The sequence below is a fragment of the Cetorhinus maximus genome, chromosome 26 (assembly GCF_964194155.1).
Source record: "Cetorhinus maximus chromosome 26, sCetMax3.hap1.1, whole genome shotgun sequence".
NCBI lineage: Eukaryota > Metazoa > Chordata > Chondrichthyes > Lamniformes > Cetorhinidae > Cetorhinus > Cetorhinus maximus.
This window is the reverse complement of record NC_135904.1, coordinates 39,294,207-39,306,706: the sequence shown is the minus strand read 5'-3', so window position 1 is coordinate 39,306,706 and position 12,500 is coordinate 39,294,207. Positions and strand designations below refer to the sequence as shown.

At 46.8% G+C, this 12,500-nt stretch overlaps 1 protein-coding gene across 1 annotated transcript in view; it reads right to left on the bottom strand.

Moving 5' to 3' along the window:
* LOC144668446 (uncharacterized) overlaps window positions 1-12,500 on the bottom strand; it is a 37,699-nt gene that overhangs the window by 10,258 nt on the left and 14,941 nt on the right. Inside the window, exon 2 of the mRNA XM_078530502.1 lies at window positions 657-1,551. Coding sequence (XP_078386628.1) covers window positions 657-1,518 — 862 coding nt within the window. The 5' untranslated portion in view covers window positions 1,519-1,551. The remainder of the gene's footprint in view (window positions 1-656; window positions 1,552-12,500) is intronic.

Sequence of the window (12,500 nt, the reverse complement as noted above, 5' to 3'; positions counted from 1 at the left end):
GTGCATGAGACACTCTGGCACATTGCTGGGGTAGTCTGCAGGCACATCTGGCCCTGTTAAACCTGATCTGGGAATATTTTACTTCCAACATGAGTGGCTGGCACCACAGTATCGTTCTGGGCTATGCTAGATTTGTGACTGACAATCTTCCAATTGGAAGGTGGAAAGCAACACAAACTGAGTTAAGTCTTAATGATAAAAAAACTAACTTATCAATATATATGGCAGTAACGATCAAAGACATAACTATACAATAAAACCAAGTATTTTCAATAAAGTGTTTACAATCAGAGATTTCAAGTTCAAATCCATCCTGGAAAGTTGTCAGTGAATTCAATAAATCTGCTCATTTATAGACTGGCACCAGATAATGCGAACCAGGTTCATTAACGTCCTTCAGGGAAGGGAATCTAGCACCCTCATTCAGTCTGGCTAAGTGGTTCTGAAGTGGTCTGACAAGCCTTTGCAATAGAAGGCTCACCTTCACTTTCTTTTGGCAACGGTGGGAAGGGTGGAGAGAAAATGGACTATAACGTGGCAAGTATTACCCACATCCTGAAAAATAATAAAATCAGCTATGGCAAAATTGTGGAAACATATCTGCATCCTTTGAACGATTCCAATCACCAGTGCAAGATGATTGCGGTGTGCTTTACCTTTCTCATCATGTCCTTCTCCTCGCTGGTGCCTCGTCAGGTTACTGGATCTGTAAAAACGCTTCTTGCACAGGGGACATTCAAAAGGTTTCTCGCCAGTGTGGATTCCCTGGTGCTGAATCAAGTGACTGGACGTGTAAAAGCGTTTCTTGCACACTGCACACTCAAAGGGCTTCTCCCCAGTGTGAACCCGCTGGTGGACAACCAACTCACTGGGCCGACTAAACTGCTTCTTGCACTCAGGGCACTCCAGCCGCTTCTCACCAGTATGGATCCGCCGGTGCACTGTCAGATCACCGGGTCGGTTGAAACGTTTCTTGCAGTCTACACACTCGTATGGCTTCTCACCCGTGTGAACCCGCTGGTGCACCGTTAATTCACTGGGGCTGTTGAACCGCTTGCCACACTCCGGGCACTCGAAGGGCTTTTCGCCAGTGTGGATGCGCTGGTGCCGGGTCAGGTGGCTGGAGGTGAAAAAGCGCTTTGTGCAGACTTGGCATTCAAACTTCTTCTCCCCTGTGTGGAACTGCTGGTGCCTGTTTAGGTGGCTGGAACGGTAAAAACGCTTCTGGCACACAATGCACTCAAAAGGCTTCTCACCAGTGTGGATGCGCTGATGAACCCGCAACTCGTTGGACTTGCTGAAGCGCTTCATGCACAGGAGGCACTCAAAAGGTTTCTCCCCTGTATGGACCCGTAGGTGAACATCCAGAAGACAGCGCCACCTGAACCCCTTCCCACACGTCATGCACCAAAAAGCATGACCCCCTGGGATTCCCAAGGGAAGTTGGCTGGACCCAGGCATGCCAGACGATGCAGGCTGTTCATCAATTAATATCTCAGATTCTTTCAGCACTTCCATATTGGTAGCTGTATGCCCTGCTGATTCCCAAACCTAAAGGAATAGAACAAATTTTGTGCAGTTAGTTCTGTATTGCATTGAACTCAGAGCTGTCTGCCACATTAAATGAATCTGAATACTGGATGAGATAAAAATAGATAAAGAGGTACTAACAAACACTGGTAGTACTTAAAAGTGGATTCACCTTGTCCGGATGGGATGCACCTTAGATTACTGAGGGAAATATGGTGAAAATTGCAGAACAGCTGACCACAATCTACCAACTCCTCTTAGGCATAGGAGTGGTGCCAGAAGACTGGAAAGCATTACACCTTTGTTCAAAAAGGAGAGGGGGATAAACCTGGCAATTACAGGCCAGTCCGTTTCACTTGTGATGGGGGAGCCTTTAGAAACAATAATCTGAGAAAATTAACAGCCACTTGGAAAAGCATGGACAGGCAGCATAGATCTGTTTAGCAATAATCGTATGTATCTAAAATAATTTGAGTGTTTATTGTTGAGGTAACAGTGAGGGTGGATGAGGGCAGTGCAGTTGATGTATATATGCACTTGCAAATGACGTTTGATAAAGTACCAAACAACAGATCTGTTAGCCAAATCGAAGCCCATGGGATAAAATGCACAGGAGCAGCAGGGGTGCAAAACTGGCTAAATGATAGGGAATTGAGTTGTGGTGAAAGATTGTTTTTCGGACTGGAGGGAGTTATACAAACAAAGTTCCCAAATATAATACCAAGACCAATGTGGTTTTGAGATAGAACAAAGAACAAAGAAAAGTACAGCACAGGAACAGGCCCTTCAGCCCTCCAAGCCTGCGCCGATCATATTGCCAGTCAACTAAAACATTTTGCACTTCCGGAGTCCGTATTCCTCTATTCCCATCCTATTCATGTATTTGTCAAGCTGCCTCTTAAACACCACTATCGTACCTGCTTCCACCACCTCCTCTGGCAGCGAATTCCAGACACTCACTACCCTCTGCGTAAAAAACTTGCTCCACACATCTCCTCTATAGTTTTCTCCTCTCACCTTAAATCTATGTCCCCTAGTAATTGATTCTTCCACCCTGGGAAAAAGCTTCTGACTATCTACTCTATCCATGCCACTCATAATTTTGTAAACTTCTATCAAGTCACCCCTCAATTTGCGTCGCTCTAGTGAGAACAATCCGAGTTTCTCCAACCTCTCCTCGTAGCTAATAACCTCCGGACCAGGCAGCATCCTGGTAAACCTCCTCTGCACCCTCTCCAACGCCTCCATATCCTTCTGGTAATGCGGTGACCAGAATTGCACGCAATATTCCAAGTGTGGCCTACCCAAGGTTCTGTACAGCTGCAGCATGACTTCCCAGCTTTTATACTCAATACCCCTGCCAATGAAGGCAAGCATGCCATATGCCTTCCTGACTACCTTATCCACCTGCGTTGCCACTTTCAGTGACCTGTGGACCTGTACACCCAGATCCCTTTGCCCGTCAATGCACTTAAGGGTTCTGCCATTTACTGTATAATTCCTGCCTGTATTAGACCTTCCAAAATGTATTACCTCGCATTTGTCCAGATTAAACTCCATCTGCTATTTCACCACCCAAGTCTCCAACCGATCTATATCCCATTGTATCCTTTGACAATCCTCTTCACTATCTGCAACTCCTCCAACCTTAGTGTCATCTGCAAACTTACTAATTAGCCCAGTTACATTTTCCTCCAAATCATTTATGTATACTACAAACAGCAAAGGTCCCAGCACTGATCCCTGCGGAACTCCACTAGCCACAGCTCTCTATTCAGAAAAGCATCCTTCCACTGCTACCCTCTGTCTTCTATGACCAAGCCAATACATGAATGACTTCAGATAAAAGGGCTAATTTTGAAATTTACAGATAAGAAACTTAGAAGTCTAAACAAGACAGTGAGACATCAAAAAGATACAAGCTCCCACCCACACCCTATATCCTGTGGTACTCACTCTCCAGCCAAACCCACACTTTCCCCCACCCCCTCCAAGCCCTGCCCCTTCCAGGTACTTGGAACACTGTCCCTCTCTCTCCACCCCTCCAGGCAATGGGGGCACTCTTTCCTCCACACAATCACCATCACTCCCCACCCACTCACCCCTAAACAGGTAGAGACATACTCTCCCCTTCGCACCCGTGTGTATTGGGGGCATATTCACTTGCTCTTCCCCCCAAACCGTCAGTTATTAGGGGCCATTTCTCTCCTCCAGGGACAGGTGATGCTCCCTGTTGGATATTGGGGATACTTCTCTCTCTCCTCCCTGGATACTGGGGATACTCCCTCTTGGTTATTGGAGATTCTCTCTTTCGGATATTGGGGGTCTCTTTCTCCGCCCATCCCTCTCGTGAGTTTTGGGGATACTCTTTCCCTTCCCCCCTCCCCCTGGGTTTTGGGTATACTCTTCCCCACACCCCCCATCCCGGGTTTTGGGAATACTCTCTCTCCTGGGTTTTGGGGATATTCTGCCCCACCCCCTTACCCCGGGTTTTAGGGATACTCTTTCTCCACCCCACCCAGGGCTTTGGGGATACTCCTCCTCCCTCCCCCGCCCTGGGTTTTGGGGATACTGTTTCCCCTTCCGCTCTCTCATGGGTTTTGGGGTTACTCTTTCCCCCCTCCCCACCTCATGGGTTTTGGGAATATTTTTTCCCCCTCCCCGCCCTCTCCTGAGTTTTAGGGATGCTCTTTTTGGGGTGCCTTTCCCCCTACTCCCCCCTTCCTGGGTTTTGGGGATACTTTTCTCCACCCCCCCACACCACCTTACCTGGGTATTGGGTATTTTTAAAATTCATATTTGGCATGTGGGGGTCACTGGCTAGGCCAGCATTTATTTCCCAACCGCCATTGAGGTGGTGGTAGTGAACCGCCTACTTGAATCGCTGCAGTCCATGTGGTGTAGGTACACCCATAGCGCTGTTAGGGAGGGAATTCCAGGATTTTGTCCCAGAGACAGTGAAGGAACGGCGATATATTTTCAAGTCAGGATGGTGAGTGACTTGGAGGGGAACTTCCAGGTGGTGGTTTTCCATCTATCTGCTGCCCTTGTCCTTCCAGATTGTAGTGGTTGTGGGTATGGAAGGTGCTGTCTAAAGGAGGCTTGGTGGGTTCCTGCAGTAAATCTTGTAGATGGTACACACTGCTGCCACTGTGTTGTTGGTGGTGGAGGGACTGAATGTTTGTGGAAGAGGTGCAAATCAGTGGGCTAATTTGTCCTGGATGGTGTCAAGCTTCTTGAGTGTTGTTGGAGCTGCACTCATCCAGGCAAGTGGAGAGTATTCCATCACACTCCTGACTTGTGCCTTGTAGATGGTGGACAGGCTTTAGGGAGTCAGGTGATGAGTTACGTGTCACACGATTCCTAGCCTCTGACCTGCTCTTGTAGCCACAGTATTTCAGTTTCTGGTCAATGGCAACCCCCCAGGATGTTGATAGTGCAGAATTTAGTGATGGTCATGCCATTGAATGTCAAGGGGTGATGGTTAGATTAGATTCTCTCTTGTTGGAGATGGTCATTGCCTGACACTTCTGTGGTGCGAATGTTACTTGTCACTTGTCAGCCCAAGCCTGGATACTGTTCAGGTCTTGCTGCATTTGGACATGGACTGCTTCAGTATGAGTCATTGCAAATGGTGTTGAACATCGTGCCATCAGCGAACATCCCCACTTCTGACCTTTTGATTGGAAGGAAGGTCACTGATGAAGCAACTGAAGACTGGGCTTTGGACACTACCCCGAGGGACTCCTGCAGTGATTTCCTAGAACTAGATGATTGACTTCCAACAGCCACAACCATCTTCCTTTGTGCTAGATATGGCTCCAACCAGCAGAGAGTTTTCCTCTGATTCGCATTGACCTCAGTTTTGCTAGGGTTCCTTGATGCCACACTTGGTCAAATGTGGCCTTGATGTCAAGGGCGGTCACTCTCCCCTCACCTTGCGAGTTCAGTTCTTTTGTCCATGTTTGAACCAAGGCTGTAATGAGGTCAGGGGCTGAGTGACCCTGGCAGAACCCAAACTGAGTGTCAGTGAGCAGGTTATTGCTAAGCAAGTGTCGTTTGTTAGTGCTGTTGATGCCCTCTTCCATTGTTTTCAGTAATTACCTGAGTCAGGCTACAGTCTCTCTAAACAAGATACATAACCTAGCATGTGCACGAAACATGGTAGCAGTGGGGATGACACCAATCTAACCAAGAGTTGGTGCCATTGATGGAACATCCACAGTGGCAATGGGCCCTGGTTGGACCGATATCCCGCAAGTGTGCTTAAGCAGGAGGCCAACAAAGGGTAGCGATGGCAGCACTTAACAAGCAGTCACTGCCACTACCCCACCCATTCGAAAGTCTTAAGGGCACAAAGGCCGAGATTGGAACATGTGGCGCGATAGCTTCTTGAGGTACTGGGCAGCCTTGGGTGTCCTTGCCAAAGAGCAGAAACTCCAGGTCAGTTCATACCTTGACACCATAGGGCCCCCCGCCAACCAGATCCTTCTCAGCCAGGAGGTTGACTGTCGACTTCCACAGACTTCGACTGTGTTTTAAAAGCCTTTGACACACTTTTACTTCAACACAGCATGCCAATGCTGAGCAAATGCCCTTCAACTGAAGGATCCCACAAAGCAAAAAAATCTGTCCAATTGCCTCTTACCACCTCATTCATGGAAGCTAGTTCTCGCCAACAGGAGCCCTTGAAAGACAATCGCATTCATACTCAAGCATTTCATGGCAATAGTCAAGCTGGCCCAAGTACGCGAAGTCAGCCTATTGCCCTCCGACAAACTGAGGCGTCGGGGATGTCATTCACAGTTTAGGCCTGAGCACAGTAGTCCCGCCCACATAGAAACCCCCAAAACTGGCCTAAAAGGTGTGAAACTGTGCAGCAGCCATCTTGAGATGTTTACATTGTGGCGCAGAGACACAACAAAGAATCATAGAAAGTTTACAGCACAGAAAGAGGCCACGTGGCCCATCGTGTCTGTGCTGGCTGAAAAACGAGCCACCCGGCCTAATCCCACTTTCCAGCACTTTAGCTGCATATCCAGACACCTTTTAAATGAGTTGAGGGCTTCTGCCTCTACTACTCTTTCAGGCAGTAAGTTCCAGACCCCCACAACCCTCTGGGTGAAATATTTTTCCTCATCTCCCCTCTAATCTTTCTACTAATTGCTTTAAATCTATGCCCCCTAGTCACTGACATCTCTGCTAAAGTAAATAGGCCCTTCTCATCTACTCTATCCAGGCCCCTCACAATTTTGTACATCTTAATCAAATCTGCCCTCAGCCTCCTCTGTTCCAAGGAAATCAACCCCAGCCTATCCAATCTTTCTTCATAGCTGCAATTTTCCAGTGCTGGTAACATCCTCGTAAATCTCCTCTGTACCCTCTCTAACGCAACTGCATCCTTTCTGTAATGAGGTGACCAGAACCGCACACAGTACTCAAGTTGTGACCTAACTAATGCTTTAAGTAGTTCGAGCATAACTTCCCTGCTCTTACATTCTATGCCTCAGTGAATAAATGAAAGATTTCCAAATGCCTTCCTAACCACCTTATCAACCTGTTCAACCTTCAGGACTCCAAGGTCCCACACTTCCTCTACACCTCTCAGTATCCTCCCATTTATTGTGCAATCCTTTGCTTTGTTTGACCTTTCCAAATGTATCACCTCACACTCCGGGTTGAATTCCATTTGCCACTTTTCTGCCCACCTGGCCAGTCCACTGATATCTTCCTGAAGTACTGAAGTATGAAGTAATCCTCCTCGCTGGCAACCGCTTGGCCAGTTTTTGTGTCGTCTGCAAACTTCTTGATCATTCCCCTGACATTAATGTCCAAATCGTTAATATATGCCACAAGCAGGGTATTTAGTACTGAGCCCTGTGGTGCTCCACTGGAAATAGCCTTCCAGTCACAAAAACATCTGTCAACAATTACCCTTTGTTTCCTGCTACTGAGCCAACTTTGCATCCAGCTTCCTACATTCTCTTGGATCCCAGGGGCTTTTATTTTTATTAACCGGTCTCATTGAAGAGAATAAGATTGGTGAAGACAAATGTAGGTCCCTTACAGTCAGAAACAGGGGAATTTATAATGGGGAACAAAGAAATGGCTGACCAACTAAATACTGTTCTGATGAAGAGTCATACAGACTTGAAACGTTAACTGTGTTCCTCTCCGCAGATGCTGTCAGACCTGCTGAGTTTTTCCAGGTATTTTTGTTTTTGTTTCAAGTAAACACATACTTTGGTTCTGTCTTCACAAAGGAGGACACTAATAACATACCAGGAATGTTGGGGAACACAGGGTTTAGTGAGAGGGAGGAACTGAAAGAAATCAGTATTTGTAGGGAAATGGTGTTGGGGAAATTGATGGGATTGAAGGCCGATAAATCCCCGGGGCCTGATAATCTACATCCCAGGTACTTAAGGAATTGGCCCTAGAAATAGTGGATGCATTGATGGTCATCTTCCGAGATCCTATAGACTCTGGAACAGTTCCTACAGATTGGAGGGTAGCTAATGTAACCCCACTATTTAAAAAGGGAGGCAGAGAGAAAGCAGGGAATTATAGACCGGTCAGCCTGACGTCGGTAGTGGGGAAAATTCTAGAGTCCATTATAAAAGATTTAATAGCTGAGCACGTGGAAAACAGTGGCAGAATCGGAGAGAGTCAGCATGGATTTATGAAAGAGAAATCATGCTTGACAAATCTACTGGAATTTTTCGAGGATGTAACTAGTGGAGTTGATGAGGGGGAGCCAGTGGATGTGGTTTATTTGGACTTTCAGAAGGCTTTCGACAAAGTCCCACATAAGAGATTGGCGTGTAAAATTATAGCGCACGGGATTGGGGGTAGTGTATTGAGATGGATAGAAAACTGGTTGGCAGACAGGAATCAGAGAGTAGGAATAAACGGGTCTTTTTCCGAATGGCAGGCAGTGACTAATGGGGTACTGCAGCGATTGTTGCTGGGACCCCAGTTATTCACAATATACATTAATGATTTAGATGAGGGAATTAAATGCAATATCTCCAAATTTGCAGATGAACAAAGCTGTGTGGGAGGGTGAGCCGTGAGGAGGATGCAGAGATGCTTCAGTATGATTTGGAAAAGCTGAGTGAGTGGGCAAATGCATGGCAGATGCAGTATAATGTGGATAAATGTGAGGTTCTCCATTTTGGTAGCAAAAACAGGAAGGCAGATTATTATCTGAATGGCTATAACTTGAGAAAGGGGAATGTGCAACGAGACCTTGGTGTCCTTGTACACCAGTTGCTAAAGGTAAGCATGCAGGTGGTAAAGGCGGCAAATGGTATGTTGGCCTTCATAGCCAGAGGATTTGAGTACAGGAACAGGGATGTCTTGCTGCAATTGTACAGGGCCTTGGTGAGACCACACCTGGAATATTGTGTGAAGTTTTGGTCTCCTTATCTGAGGAAGGATGTACTTGCTATAGAGGGAGTGCAGCGAAGGTTTACCTGACTGATTCATGGGATGGCGGGACTGACATATGAGGAGAGATTGAGTCAGTTAGGATTATATTTGGAGTTCAGAAGAATGAGGGGGGAACTCATAGAAACCTATAAAATTCTAACAGGACTAGACAGGGTAGATGCAGGAAGGATGTTTCTGATGGTGGGGGAGTCCAGAGCCAGGGGTCACAGTCTGAGGATACGGGGCTGACCATTTAGGACTGAGATGAGGAGAAATTACTTCACCCAGTGAGTGGTGAGCCTGTGGAATTTGTTACCACAGAAAGTAGTTGAGACCAAAACATTGCATGTTTTCAAGGAGGAATTAGATATAGCTCTTGGGGTGGAAGGGATCAAAGGGTATGGGGAGAAAGCAGGAGCAGGCTATTGAGTTGGATGATCAGCCATGATCATAATGAATAGCAGAGCAGGCTCAAAGGGCCGAATGGCCTTCTCCTGCTCCTAGTTTCTATAGTCACAAATCTTTAAGGGATCTCCAATGGAAAGGCCAGCAATGGTTCTGGGGAATTGAACAATGCAATGCCTTTCAAAGTAATAAAGTCAATGTATTCAAGCCACTGTTTTCAGGCCTGCCACTTGCCTCATCTCCTCTGGAGGTCTCCCCTCCACAGCTTCCAACCTCATAGTTCCCCAATGCCACACAGCCTACTTTCTACCTCCTTTCCAAAATCCACAAACAGGATTGTCCTGGTTGACCCATCATTTCAGCCTGTTCCTGTTCCACGGAACTCATTTTTTCCTATCTTGACTATTTTCTCTCTCCTTGTCCAGTTTCTTCTCACCTACATTCGTGATTCTCTGATGCCCTATGTCATTACAACAATTTCCAGTTTCCTGGCCCAAACCACCTGCTCTAGCCACCATTCAGTCTACACCTCCATCCCCCACCATGATGGTCTGAGGGCTCTCTGCTTCTTCCTTGAAGATGCGCAAACAATCCCCATCCACCACCAACCTCCTCCGCCTGGCTGAACTTGTTCTCTCACTGAAAATTTCTTAACTTGTCTCACTTCCTCCAAATAAACTTGACTATGGCTACCCACATGGGCCCTAGTTATACCTGTCTTTTTGTTGGGTATGTGGAACATTCCTTGTTCCAGTCCTACTCAGGCCCACCCACAACTCCTTTTCCATTACATGGATGGCTGTATCGGTGCCACTTCCTGCTCTCATCCAGGACTGGAAAAGTTAATCAATTTTGCTTCCAATTTCCACCCTGTCTAACAATATTCATTATAAGCCCATCGACTCCCACAGCTGCCTCGACATTTTTATTCATTCACAGGATGTGGGCATCATTGGCTAGGCCAGCACTTATTGCCCAACCCTAGTTGCTCTTGAGAAGGTGGTGGTGAGCTGCCTTCTTGAACCGCTGCAGTCCATGTGGTGTAGGCACACCCACAGTGCTGTTAGGGAGAGAGTTCCAGCCACAGTGGAGGAACGGCTTTATATTTCCAAGTCAGGATGGTGAGTGACTGGGACTACATCTCGTCACCCTGTTTCCAGCAAGTACTCCATTCCATTCTCCCAGTATCTCAGTCTCTGTCGCATCTGTCTGATGATGTTACCTTTCTTAATGGTGCTTCTGACAGGTCTTTCTTTTTCCTCAGCTGAGGACCCCCCACCGCACCGCCACACTGCCTGGCAAGCTCATCAACGTCTCTGATCTATTTCCCGCACTCCTGCCCTCAGTCCTTCCAACTCCCTACCAGAGCCATGAGAAGGTCCCCATGGTTCTCGCCTTCCACACCCCACTAGTCTTCATATTAAAAGAATCATCTTCTGCCATTCCACCAACTCCAGCATGATGCTAGTATCAAACACACCTTCCCCTCACCTTCTCTGTCAGCATGCTGAAGGGACCATTCACTTCATGGTACCCCAGTCCATTCCTCCATCACCCCTATCACCTCATCCTTTCCAACTGCACCTTCCCATGTAATTGCAGGAGATGCAACCTGCCCCTTTACCTCTCCCATCGTCACCGACCAAGACCCCAAACACTCCATCCAGGCGAAGCAACGATTTACTGCTACTTCTTTTAATTTAGTCTACTATATTCACTGCTCATAATGCAGTCTCTTCTACATTGGGGAGACAACGCACGCTGGATGAGTGGGTATTTGCAGAATGAGCATGATTCCAACCTTCCTGTTGCTTATCACTTTAATTCCCCATCTTACTCTCATTCTCTCATTTCTGTCCTCAGCCTGCTGCTGTGTTCCAGTGAAGCCCATCCCAAGCTGGAGGAACAGCCTTCTGGACTCAACTTTGAGTTCAACAACTTCAGGCCACGAACTCTTGTCTTGCTTCTTGAATGTTTTCCCCCCTAGAGTTGTATCTTGTTCTCATGTTTTGCTTTCAGACAGTGCTGGCCCTTTTTCTGCTATTAGCACATTCTGCTACATTGCTTTCAGACAGTGCTCCCCTTTATTCTGCTTTAGACTTTATCATTTCCACTCCCTTTATCATGTATACCATGACATTTTGTCATTTAACCTCTTCTGCCCTCTAACCTGCCCCTGATCTTCTGCTCCATCTGCCCCTCCCTCCTCTATTCAACAGCATAATACCCATGCTGCTACCTCTCTCGAGTTCTGAAGAGACTCAATGTTGATTTTGCTTTTCTCTCCACAAATGCTGCCAGAGCTACTGAGGTTTTCCAGCATTTTGTTTTTATTTCAGATCTCCAGCATCCGCAGTATTTTGCTTTTATTAAAGACACGCGAGTCTCGTCATGATTTGGCACAATACAATTCAACATTTCCCACTATAGTGGCTGCCAACGATTCATCAACTGGCCTTGGCGCTGTTCTTATCCAACTCCAGAAGAATGGCCTGTATACTTTGCTTCCAGAGCATTAACAGAAACAGAATGATGCTACACCATCATCAAGGAGGAAGCACTGGCTGTTAAATGAGCTGTTGAGAGGTTCTTGGAAGGACAAGCCCATCAGGTAGTCCATGCAGAGACAGACCACGATTACTCTCTTGAATTCCACGGGGATCATTAAAATGCCCCTACATGTTCAATGGTTTCGCCTTTGCCTGATGTGTTATCAATACATGACGTCTATGTTCCAAGCAAGTCACAAACCATGGCTGATGTCCTCTTCAGAGCTACAGTAGGCCAAACTATTGCCTTGGATTCCACACGTGTCTCAGAAGTGGAAGTATTCTCTTTCACCATAATGAACTTCTTGCCCATCTCTGCCACAAAGCTCCAAGACATCCAAAGAGCACAAAAAGAGGATGTGGAACATGCCCAAGGACGAAATTTCTGCCTGAAAGTTTTATCTAAATATAGTCCTACAGAACAGCTGCTCCACAAATACAAGCAACGCAAACACTTAGCCATGGTGCAGGACCTGTTAGGGATGACCATGGGGTGATCAAAGACTAAGTCCATGCGAGAAGAGCGCCTGCACAGGCTCCATGGAGGCCAGGCAGGCATTGCAAGGTGCAGAGCATGCGCAC